This window comes from Accipiter gentilis, chromosome 18 (genome assembly GCF_929443795.1).
Source record: "Accipiter gentilis chromosome 18, bAccGen1.1, whole genome shotgun sequence".
Taxonomy (NCBI): domain Eukaryota; kingdom Metazoa; phylum Chordata; class Aves; order Accipitriformes; family Accipitridae; genus Astur; species Astur gentilis.
This window is the reverse complement of record NC_064897.1, coordinates 16,016,863-16,030,012: the sequence shown is the minus strand read 5'-3', so window position 1 is coordinate 16,030,012 and position 13,150 is coordinate 16,016,863. Positions and strand designations below refer to the sequence as shown.

Genomic DNA, 13,150 nt, shown 5'->3' with positions numbered 1-13,150 from the left:
AGCTCAAACAGCTATTTTACATGTTTTCACTTTGCTATCAAGCAGCTGACATGGTTATACGGTAGTGCTTCTAGACCTTCGCTCTAGCCTTATTCTTGCACAAGTTGCAGCAGCCTGGTAGGGCTCTTCTGCAGGACTCCTGCCTTTACACAGTCTCCCCAAGAAGTTCAAGCCAGTCAAGGTGTATCTTTTGCAGGAGTGTGAGCTGTCATGACTCTGAGGTTGAGCCCAGCACTGCTTTCACTTGTCTTCTCCATAGTGCTATGTGGGAAGCTTGGTCCGTTCTGGACACTTCACCCTCTTGTCAGGGAGATAAGGCAGCATAGCAATGAACTATAGGTATACCAAAAGTTTTTCTAAACTAGACCAGGAATTACTGTTCACCTGGATCAGAGCAGGTGTACTTGGGTGAGGACATTTACAGCAGATTCAACGTATTTTTTGTTAGCAGGGGTGACGAAGCAACCTCTGCAGACTCTGTCGTCTCAGATCTGTCTGCCTCCTTCCCCTTCTCTCTTCTGGACTCATCTTCCATTGCTGCAGTTTCTTTGATTCTTTCTCAAGGGTTCTCTGTTGCAAATTAATCTCTTCCCTTGATGTTTCTGTTGTCCTCATCGAGGCAGTCCTTTCTCAGTTAATGGCTCCATTTGTCTCCTGCAGAGAGTTCTGTACAAATTGCCAATATTTCTAACTTAGAGTGGAATTTTAATTTGCTCCTTACATCACTACAGAGCATACAGAACAATTGGGGAACCAAGGTACACATAGGAATCTTATTATTCTTCCCACTGGCCACATATGACGAATCTTGCCTATGTTATTTGCTTTTATCCTACAGTGACCGTGTAGCAGAATAAGCTGTCTGGAGCATCGTCTGCCTTGGTTCATGATCCCTGTGCACTTGTCTTCAGCTCTCTCTTGCCTTTCTCATGAAGACGCTCTGAAAAAAGGTTATAAGTGTCTATACATGCATATAGAATGCACATAGGGAATTTGTAAAATTCCATAATTGAGGTAACGCAGTAAGAAGGGCCTTAAAAATAAGTGCTTGGAGAGAACAACTGAGCTAAATATTTGCCTTCTCCTTCAGTACTTCAAAATGAAAGAAATGTGATTGTCAAAACATAATTTTTAACAGGAGCAACGGATCAAGTGCTGCTCCTTCCTTTGAGTGTCATTAGTTCAGACTGAAGCTGGGCTGAACTCTCCAGTCTTTCCTTTACATCCATCTGATAGTGCCAGGTACAAAATGCGGAGTGTTTCAGAACAATCATAAGGAGCAACTGTGGCTTCGAGTCCCTTTAAGACTATTAGGACGTTGATGCTTAGAAGAAAATTCTACCCAGAATAAGAACAAGGCATCTGGAGTCCTTTGCTTATATTTTAAGCCATTCAGAAGCAATTTTATTCCATTGTTCCTAAGTCCATAAAAGTAAGTCTAGTTTATTTTAGCTTTTATATTTTTGCTTATTAGAACGTTTGGAGTTTCGTATTTTTTTACCCCCATCTCTGTCCTTTTGCCTTAGTCAGCTCTGAGACCTTAAATTCTAACTCATTATCACCTGTCTTAAAAACTCAGGAAGGCTGAAAGAGAATTTCAGGTTGACAAGATAATGACAATATTTCTCATGATGCACTAGACTGTATAGACTGAAATGCTTAAATCTTTTTGTCATTTTTTAGTCACTATGTACACTAAACTTCTAATTTTTCCCAGGGAATTTCAGAAAATGAGCTCCTTATCATATATTTCTCCCAGTCCTGTGCCCCATCACATTCAAACAAAGCACTTATGCATATCAGTCCATTTCTGCTGGTAACACTAATATTGACCATTGACTTCAATAGAATTATTTGTATGCCTTAAATTATGCAAGCACATGAGTACTGGATTAAAAACGAAGCAAGCAAAGACAACTAATTAGCTTTTAAATATTGAAGGATCTGCAAGGTGGAATCTTCATCCTTAGGATAATAATGCACCAAGTCTAAATGCAGCTTTAAGGATATATGATGGGTAATAGGAAAAATGATCCTTCTCTTGCTTCTTCTGTGAATGGTGAAGTCACATGGATATGTGCTGTGTATAGACTTACTTGAGGTGTATGTGGAGACCAGCCAGGAATTTCTCAAGTAAAAATGTGCTTTTTTTCATTTCTGTATTAACATGACATGCACCAGCCTCACACCATTCAGGCTCCAAACAAATCAGCAGATCAGGATGTGCAGGATTTCAGAGCTAAAGAAGCAGTCCCATAGTTTGCCCCACAGGTTGGAAGAAGGGCTTATGGAGCCTAACATACCTAGAAAGTAAATTTTAGTACTGTGTCCCTTTTTACTGTACCTTTAGTTCTGTGTAACCTCATTGAAATCTTTCTGGGGCTTCTTTTAAGCATTTATATATTTTTAAAAAGGTTAGAAATAACAATGAGCAATTTCTTTGTTAAAAGCAATATTGTAAGCAGTGGGGCTTACAATAAGTTGCAAAATGCATAATTAATGTATTTATCACAAGTATTACATGAAAAAAACAGTATAACATAAGCAGTGTACTGTTTAGAGCTCAGAGAAAAATGCAGTGTGCAGGATTTGTTACCAGAGCTAACCAACAATACTAATTTTTTGCATATTTAGGGGTTGGTTTATTTGTGTCACAGTCTCAATAGTCACAGTCCAGTTACCTACCTATGAGTTGTTCAAGTACATGACCGCTACAGAGGCAGTTGTCAGATGTCTTAGATCTCTAAGGGGAGGAAGTTGAGAGAAAGAAAGGAGTGAAACCTTCACATCACAAGTCCTCTGCCTGCTCTGACTACTAGCAAGAGCTTTCAAGGCAAGGACTGCAGAGCCAAGGTGTTCTTAAGCCCAAATCAGCTCTGCACTCGAGAAGTTAACCAGAAGAGAATGATTTATTGAACAAATAGTTGGTTTTCTGTTTGCCAAGCAGCCTTAAAAATCATGCTATTGCCAGTTACAGTTGTTCGTTGGATGTTCTTAGAAACTGCCAACAATGTCCTTTTTCTCATTTGGGATGAATATTTTGTTCTTCAGCTATTTCTGCTGATGTAATATATCTAGCATGAGGAAAGGTAGAAAAATGAATCTTTCAAAGTTTTGCTTCTTAGTTGGACAAATTTATCCTGACACTTTCTGGGGCTTCACCCCACCTTAGTTACTTCTGAAGGGTTACATTGGTTTTATGAGACCTTTTTTGTTCCATGGCTGTATGAATACAAAGCATTTTAGTCAGTCTGTGAGGTTTCAGAAAAAAGCAAAGCTTTAACTATCATGAAAGCATCACAAAGATATAATGGAAGCCAATGAAATAATGGAAGGGTAGGAGTACTTTCCTTTCTAGGCCACATAGCCCTTGCCTGAGATGTAGGATTTACTGACTGTCTATAATGTAGATTTTTTTTCCTTTGGTATTGTCAACACAGTTGTAGCTGTGAAGGGTGAAGTTCCACCCTCTGTTTATTTTAATTGTTTTTGTACCTGAGTTCTGAGTAAAAAAATTAGGAGAAAACATTATTCCCTCACAGTACAAAACAGTGCGTCATCCTATTAAAAAAAAGTTTCTAGTAACGTTTAAGCAGAGTTTAAAGTTGTAGTTCCATGAGCCTATGTGTGAATGAAGTGCATTCACCCACATATTCATGGAAAGAGGGAGAGAAAAAGGAAAATTTATGTTTTAATCCAAACCTCTCTACTTCGTAATTTATCAATGATAAATATCTAAATCTCACATTAGTGTATGCATGGCCCTTCATGTATCACCTGAGCTATGCCTGCAAGTAGGCTACCATTTGATCTTTGATCTAAGCTGAGGAAATCACTTCTATGCATCCTTAAAGTTATGAAGGTGCTTAATTACTTTTCCTGAAAAAGATGGTTTTCAAAATGAAGGCTTCAAGCAGGCAGATATATTCAGCACAAATTAAGTGTTACCTCTTCTTTCTGCTGTCTCCTGCTCCCAATATTCTCCAATTTTATATCGTTACAAGAAAGACTTGGTTTCAATTACAGATCTTGCTACTGGCCGTAACCAGTACATTTGGCTAGATCATTTCCTGAGGCAGTGAATTCCACAGATAGGCTGCATAAAATAGCATTTCTTCACAAAATTTCCAGATTTACTGCCCTTTAATTTTACTGAGTACTTTGCTCCTCTTGATTAATGTTACTCTGTGAAAGGTTATACACTTCATTACAGAATACTTGAATCACTTAACTTGTATTTAAAAAAAGCTATCATAACATTCTATAGTCATTAGAAATCAATTAGCAATTTATTCAAGAAATAGAAGCCTAGCCCTGGTGTCCTAGCTAAGTTACTTTCCATTAAGCTGCAGCTCTCCAGTATTGTGCACTGAACAAGACAGACTTAATTTTTTTCTTCAGCTTGCTGCATTCCAGTGACAGCTGCCCGTCTATGATGGATTAAACTTTTCCAGTAACTTTCAGTTATTTTTGAAAGACATTTCGCACAAAGTGTCAGGGTGTGGGTGTGTGAATTGTAAAGTCAGCAAAATTTAGTGAATTGTGTCTACCCCTCCCATTAAGTGACTGAAAGACCTCCACTATATGCTTGGTGATGCTCAACCATTATGTTAATAGATAATATGCCTCTAACATTAGCTTTGAACCATGATGTCTGTGTAATGAATGAGGTACTTGCAAAATGTGCCAGACTATCCCTGGGGGGAAAAAAACACAATCTTTAAACAAGTAAGGCATGCATATCTCCTGTGGCTTTACCAGTATGCCTTCACCTATGTCTTCTGAAGAACCAGAAGACATAGGCACAAAGGTCTATTTATAGAGATAAATAGACTTTTATTCCTTGGCCCCTACTGAAACTGCAAACTACAGAATTAAAAGTCCTGGTGTTATTTCTAGGAGATTATCTTTATCACTGAGAGAAAAGCCTTCAACTGGACATTGAAATGCTATAGTCATGATAGCAGTTAAAGATGCTTGGCAAAGGAAGAGGTCTTCCCCAGTACACAAGGTCCATCAGACCTCAAATAGGCTGGAATACCCTCTTTTTGTCATGACGCTCAGTGGTTTCTTTGGCAGTACCCAGTAAGTCAAGGTAGTATCCCACTTTGCAGATTGGAAAGCTGAAGCATAATAAGCCAAAATTATGTCCCCACAGTGCCAGAGAGGGTATGTAGCAGATCATGAGAAGGAATCTGAGATCCTTAACCCTGAGGTCTCTGAGAGATGATGCATTAATGTTTAGAAACATACCAACTTTCTCACTGTTGAGAGTAGTGAGATGTTGAGTGTTCAGATGTGAGCTGTGAAAGGTCAGGCAGTTTGACACAGAAAGCGGAATTATTTCTATAAATGACCATCCGCAGATTCCTACCAATGCTGTGCTTCCAGCTGACCTAACAATTGTCCTATATGTGCTTAAGTTGATACCAGGTTGCAATCACCTTGACTACTGTAGCTGTTATATTATAATTCAGACCTACACTGGCTGATAGTCTTTGTTCAGAACTGTAAATTTGGAAGATGACCCACCTTTCTGTTGAGATTCATATGGTTAATAGTAAACACTCAGGGAGAAGTAGTGCACTCCATGACCAGAGAGCTGAACTGCGTATCAGGAGTTGTACTGTCCATCCTAGAGAGGTAACCTATTGCACACCTCATTTTCTGTCCTCAGTAGTGTGCAAATGGTAACACTTCTTCTGATCTTGTTATGACCCTCTGCAGCTTTTCCATTTCAACACCATAATTAGGAAAAATCAGCTCTACCACCTAAGTTACGCTTGCTGTGAAAGCCTCCAGCTGCAGTCAACAGGACGCGTGTGCATACACACATGATTAATAGCTACATGTTCACAGAATGATGATAAGTCTCCAGGAAGCAGTTTCACTCAAACACAGGTGTAAGGTTTTTAATATTATCTGTATGGGAGCATTGTTCAGTTCGGACAGTCCATCCTGGACTTTAGGATACTTCTGTTTTGGAGGAAGCATTTCCAGATATTTGGAAGGATACAATCTTAGCCAAGAGTTTAATGTTTCTTATATGTGTCGTGGTTTAACTCCAGCCAGCAACTAAGTACCACGCAGCCGCTCACTCACTTCCCCCATCCAGTGGGATGGGGGAGGAACTCGGGAAAAAAGGTAAAACTTCTGGGTTGAGATAAGAACAATTTAATAGAGCAGAAAAGAAGAAATTATAATGATAATGATAACACTAATAAAATGACAACAGTAGTAATGAAAGGATTGGAATGTACAAATGATGCGCAGGGCAATAGCTCACCACCCACCGACCGATACCCCGCCAGTCCCCGAGCAGCGATTCCCTGCCCCCACTTCCCAGTTCCTAAACTAGAAGGGACGTCCCATGGTATGGAATACACCGTTGGCCAGTTTGGGTCAGGTGCCCTGGTTGTGTCCTGTGCCAACTTCTTGTGCCCTGGCTGGGCATGAGAAGCTGAAAAATCCTTGACTATAGTCTAAACACTACTGAGCAACAACTGAAAACATCAGTGTGTTATCAACATTCTTCGCATGCTGAACTCAAAACATAGCACTGTACCAGCTACTAGGAAGGCAGTTAACTCTATCCCAGCTGAAACCAGGACAATATGTTGATACATTGCTGTTACTGTTTTGAGTAAGTCTATTTCTTTATTTTTTCTCCCCTAACTTCTCCCAAACAGCCTATATCTCTGCATTTCTCCTGCAGATGTTTTTCAAGAGCAAATAGTAAACTCACAGTGTACTGTTTCCTTATCAAAGGTGTTTTAAACATAATTTATTAAATACCTAATGTTCTGTCAACACATAACATACGTTCCTGTCACCTGTGGCTCAGTCCCACAGTGCATGGAATAATCCTGATTTCTACCAAAGATGATGAGACCTGAGAGCACCAAACCTAGGAAGTCCAGCAACAGAGACACAGACTCAGCTGCCTGCCAAATACTGATGGTTTCTCTACACTTGAGAAGCTATCACTGTCTCTGCCTCTCAGCTTCTCTGTTACATACAGGACTGGGCAATAAGAAGGAGATGAAAAGCTAACCTCCTAAACATTCAGTCTGAGAAGTCCCAAATGCTCTGCTGTACCGGAATGCAGGTCTATTTTATGTCGATGCTAGCTGGTACAATCATTGCATAACTGTGCAGGCATTGGGAATAGCCAGAGCACACTATACTCTAGTTATATACTTTACCAGGCCACGATGGAAGCTGCTTGCCATCTGGAAATTTCTTTGTGCTAGAGCAGTACAAAAGACAGCCAGACATGCACCTGAATCCTGTACCTGGCATTTGTTATTTAGGATTCACTTGCACCACAGCTTTGAGAAGTTCTACTTTCCCAGCTGACAAAGAAACCCTGTCGATAGATAAATACCATACAGCTGAGGCTTTTTTAATCACCATCTATCTTAATTAGAGGGAAGCCGAGTCATCACTGTGCCTGCACTGGTAAATTCTTACAGCAGTTTTTCAAAGTTATCCATAGTCATTTTTTTGTGTGGATTGCTTTATATAGATAGTGGCATTCTTTGGAGAAGAGAGAGGATGTTAAGTCTCATTTCTTTACTGAATTCCAGCTTGGGCAGTTACATTTTGCCTGCCTGATTTCTCCACTATGATTTCAGGTGAATATTTGCTTCCATCTTTATATACTATGACGTTTTGTTCTCTTTAAAGCACTGATGTATTTTACACCAGAGGTGTCTACTTTTTGGTCATGTGGGATGAAATGTGGCTTGCAAACATAAAGAATAATTAGTATTATTTATAAACTAACTAAGCAATTCTACAAAAGTATTAAAAGGGAAGCTAGTTAATACGCTTAGGGAATGTTAGATGTTCAGGTACTCTCTTCTGACCATCAAATGTATTAATCCTATGAGGAAGGAGCTGATAAACTGTTTTCACAGAGTCAGATTTTGAGCTTATTTTTTAATGAGTCTACTTCAGTCGCAGCTGAAGGAGACCTGTGGTAGAGTTCTGGATCGGCCTATTGACTGTGGACTATTGCCAGACAAGGACTTTAGTGTCTACTTTGAAAGAAAAATGGATAATGGACTTCCATCCACAAAGAACTGATTTTAATAGTGTTACTCTCCTGCCTTGTCTTACTGAAGGTCTGAAATTCCTTTCCTGAGTTGTTATGAATCTTGAGTCAGATTGCCTCCCCTGAAGTGTATCTCAGTGCCCATGTATGGAAGCATATTTCTTCTGTGATCATAACAAATGCTTAGGTTGCAAAGAAGAGAGCGTTTTCCTGGAAGGAGAGGACAACATACAATAAAATTTTCAAAAGCATGAAAAACAAAGGTACCTAGGCTGTTTTATGCCTTTAGGTACTTTCAAGTCTGCAATTTACATTCATAAATCATTTATAGTGCTCCTGAAAATGTTAACCACCATCTGTTTCTTTAATGATGCTATGTCTGGCTCAGGCGATAAGTGTTTACGAAAAGTAAAGAAGAAGGGACTCTGATATTTCTGATACCATCATGAAAGTGAGATTCTATTAAGGTATCCAGCAACTTTCCAAAATTTTGAACTTTGAAGGAGACTTCAAGATAAAATAGTGTTTATGTACCAGATGCTTTTAGAATATATACAATATCTTATGATGCTCTAGAGTTGCTCTACACATAATTACAGGTTCTGGTGCTAAAACAATAGTCTGCCTGCTTCATTTCCAGATGCTTGTAGTAGTGTGAAAGCTAGACCTCTATGCTCATGTCATTCAGTTACAGTCTCAAATTCTCTGAGTATTCAGTTGTGTAAGAATCACATTTTGAAGAGATTCATCTTTCAAGGAGAGAAAGGAATTTTGTGAGAAAGCTTTAGAAAACACTTGACCAGGTCAGAACATGGTGGGCCTTCGAAGGACCTTCCTCAAAAACAGCTACTGCCCTCATTGTGGTATACTGTGAAGATTACCAGAGCATTGCCAGGGAAAGATCAGTATTTCCTCACAGTTACCGCATGCTTCTCTCTGAGGTACGTGTACCTGTGCTACACATGGGAAGTAAACGTGATCTGACAACACACTGTGGTAATGCTTAGCAAAAACTAGCAATATTTTCACTGGCAGCAAAGAGTCATATGTATGTGCAGTGGTTAGACATTTAGAAGTCATTGGATGGACCCTTGTGGTGCTGTAACTCCAGAAAGTGACAGTCCACAGCTTTGACCATCCAAAGAAGTGCCAATATGGCACATGGTTGTATCTCAGCCTATATTAACCACTGCCTGTAAGGAAACAGCTAGAATAAAAAAAGCAAAGGAGCAGTCACATCAGAAAGAACATACAGAAACACTTGCTATGATTATGTGTAAACCAACCACAGGCTCTGTTTACAAACCTTTCCATCTGTTCCTTTGCCTAATCATTTCTGCTTTCCCTCTCTGTCTTCTAACTTTCCTTCATCTTTCCAGATGCAGGACGCTATGGGCTATGAGTTACCATGGGTGTATTTTGTCAGTCTGGTCATCTTTGGATCCTTTTTCGTTCTAAATCTGGTTCTTGGTGTGTTGAGCGGGTAAGCTGACAGTTTTGGTGTCCTTTTTCCAATGCTACAGGGCAAGACTCCATAATAAGGGTTCTTCCCTGTCACCAGGATTCTTTCAGAAAGATTAAAAATCTGAATCCAAGGAAACTTCACATCTGCTCTCAAATATTTTGACAAAATGTCCAAACATTTCAAGTAACAGTACAGGTAACGAAAGAGGTGTTATTCTCTGACAAAGAAATTCAACCTCAGGGCATTCAAAATCTCTAATGTCAACCTGTCATAAATTTCCAGAAAACTGGCTATTGAAAATCTTACTGCTGGTGACTTGGGATCTCTTTGGCTGGAGCCTTGCAGTGCTCAGAATCTGAGCTTGTCTCACTAATTATCATTCCACTCTTCCAGGTCAATGATGCCATAGGAAGGGACTGGCCCTGGATCTATTTTGTTACACTAATCATCATAGGGTCATTTTTTGTACTTAACTTGGTTCTCGGTGTACTTAGCGGGTAAGCAGTACCAGGAAAATGTTTTATTATTGTTATTTTTAAAAATTTGTATTTCTATTCCTACTCTCTTGTTACCAAAACAATGGGCAGTGGTGGGTTGATCTCAAGAACCTTAATAGAAGGCCTAGGCTATTGCTGTGCCAATAGCAAAATACGGCTTTCCTAATGGCATGGAAGGAGTCTTTTGACTAAACCAAAGGAATACAAGACAACTCTTTCCTATTACATGTTCCTCTGCCTAAAACCTCTACCTGTACTCTGTGGGAAGAGGACAATGCTATGCTCCCCTGTGGGCAAAGCATACCATTCACCATAGAAGAAGGGGATTATAGTTAAATTTCTGGAAGAGTCAGTGGGACTGAAGGAGGAATGAGAGCATGAGACAAATCCTTTCACATTTGTGGGATGAGATTCTTGCCAAATTGTGTCTTCTCACATGAGAAATTTTCACATTGCTTAGTATCTCTAAAGCACAGCCTAATGGAAGACTATTTTCCCTGGAGAGTGTCTTGGGCACATTTATTCTTCAACAAGCACATCTTCTCTGTTGTGCAGATTACAAGCCTAGCATGATGCAGGGAGAAAAGATCATTTCCCTCTGACCTTTTCTAAGGATGAACAGAGAAGTGGGAGAATTCCTTTTAGTGTGTAAGCATTCCTAAGACATCTAGCTATATTTCAGTTCTGCAGTATAACCCTCACTGCAAAGCATCATTTTAGTAGCTTTGATTAAAAAAAATTGATATTGTCCCCAGTAGTTAAAAAATTTACTGCCCCTGGGGAGCCACATAATTAGAGGAATCAAGACAGCAAACATTCCTTGCAAGATTTAAAAAAAAAAAAATCCCCTAGAATTAGGCTTCTAATTCTGTATTTGGGCATGACTGGGTGCCTACAGCCATTCTATGTACATGGATAAATATGGTATGAGGACTTTTATGCATCCTCTTTTTCTTTGTTTCTGACATCCTGCCTCCTTTAATGAGTTCTAAATGAATTTGGTCAGAGCCTGTACCTGTTGCCTGAGTGGGCAGCTCTGAAGTCCCCTGTCTTTTGATCATAAGAGAGGGAAAATTATCTCTGAGCAGGAGAGAGGACTTGATGCCTCACAGAAATTATGTCCGTGGTACTTGGGCCAACAACATAGGAAGGGCAGTAGTAGGACCAGAGAAGAAGATCCATCATTGGCCATCCTGCAAAGAGACGGGTAATAGCGAATCTACAGTAGGTATTACTACTATCTTCATTACTCCATTGAAGGGGACATGCTGATAAGACAGCTGCTGCAAGGAGAAGGGTTTCCAAGCAGTAATGGGAGTGGGAAAAAATCCCCGGTAATGAAGCGTCAGGCAATAGTCTGTGTTTGGATATCTGGAGAGTGATACTCTGGGTACAATTTTGAAATGTAAGCTCCTTGTTTCTCCAGGTGGATACTCTAGTCAGCAGGTAAGAATGTCAGCAGTAGTGGAGGATGATGAGCAGCTGACAGAGAGAAAGTGATCTGTTGTATCAGAGGTGCACTCAAGGATGATATAGGACAGTGGTTAAAGATTCTATAGTATCTGATTGGATAAACAGTGCCTGTGAGCCCAGCCCTGAGGAGTGCATACCATTGAAGCACTGCTGATTCAATTTACCTACACTTGGATTTGTGCCTGTACAAAATTAAAAATTGAATTTTCTCTCTCTTTCATTTTTCAACTCAAGAAAGTGTTTTGGGGCCTAGATCTTCCATCTCCTGACATACTGCAGCTAGACCACCACAGTTAGTGGTAAGAGATGGAAACAGTCTGTAGAGAGAACTGAAATCAAAGATGAAGTTCATCTTGTTTAAGCTGTGAGTCACTCTTTCTGGCTGTGTTCACAGTGTTATGACAGCTGCGCTGTTTCTGCAAAATTTTTCCCAACTGGAGAAAAGTAAAAAGAAACTCAAGAATTTGCATCCATGAAAAAAGACAGAAATTATGGGAGAAGTGTTCCAAATTTTGGTGGGCGCTAAATAAGCAGGTCTTAAACAATTAACTTTCTAAAGCAGTTCTAAATTCTGCAGAGTTGCAAAGTGTCTTCACTTTGCAGATTCAGCTTGGTTTTTTTAGACACTTGCTATTGCTATTAGTCCGATCTATGTAGATGATCCACCTGTCTGTTCTATGTAGATACAAAGCAGCATTCCTGGCCATCTTTGTATATCTGTTCTGGGCACCTTTCTTCCCATTTATCTATTTAAGGAACTTCACCAAGCATGTCATGCAGGTAGACTTTGTCAATGACAGATTAGCTTAGGAGTTTTAATCACTTCTGAATATATAAGTGTAATTAATTGTACTCACAAAGACACCTTGATTGCACCTGCAAAATCAAATGCTGAGTTATGCTCTGCCTAAAGAGCTCATTTGTAATTTGTTTCTCCTCAGGTATGTCATCCATTCATGGTCCTTCTGGTGAATTCACTAGTCACATGCTAAGCTAAATAGTATGACAGAGTGTTCATGAATAGAGCTATAACCCTCTTCCTGTCTTGACTGAGCACAATATAAAATTCTTGTATTCCAAAGGAAATATCTAGTCAGCAGATCACACAGTAGACCTCCTCAAGCCTAAGCAAAAGGATTCCACATCATTGCTGTGAGCAGTGAAGCCCCTCTCAAAGGTCTCTTGAGATCAGAGATGTTCACATCTGTTACCTGTTTCAGTCAGTTAGTGAGGAAAAAAATGGTCAAGTGGGTTCAACTTTTAGACCGCACACCTAAGCATATAGATTCACATTTCTTTTATATTTTACCTAGCAGTGATCCAAATCCCAGAACACAGACCAAACAAGCAGTTGCCTAAGGCAAATGGAGGGCAGGAGAACAGCCATTTCTTCTGCTTTGAGAGGATCCTGGAAAACCTAGTTGGCTGCTTTTGATGCTCTTACTGTCATAGAAGAGGTCAGAGTGAATGGGAGGCTGGCTGTGGTTGTAGCTCCTCCTGGAGCAGTTTTTGTGACCTTTCAGGACTTTTTCCTAGTCTTCTGTCCCCTCTTCCAACCCTTCCCATTCCTTCGTGTACTTCTCAGGGTTTGAAGCCTTGTGCTGCACTTTTAGTAGTAAGCAAGAGCTTTGAACTGCTGGAATTCTGCTGTTTTGC

At 39.8% G+C, this 13,150-nt stretch overlaps 1 protein-coding gene across 2 annotated transcripts in view; it reads left to right on the top strand.

Annotated features, from left to right (window-relative positions):
• The window catches only part of CACNA1C (calcium voltage-gated channel subunit alpha1 C), a 492,824-nt gene that overhangs the window by 328,153 nt on the left and 151,521 nt on the right, over positions 1 to 13,150 (top strand). For both annotated transcript variants that reach the window (XM_049822254.1, XM_049822255.1), the window contains exon 8: positions 9,439 to 9,542. In XM_049822254.1, coding sequence (XP_049678211.1) covers positions 9,439 to 9,542 — 104 coding nt within the window. The remainder of the gene's footprint in view (positions 1 to 9,438; positions 9,543 to 13,150) is intronic.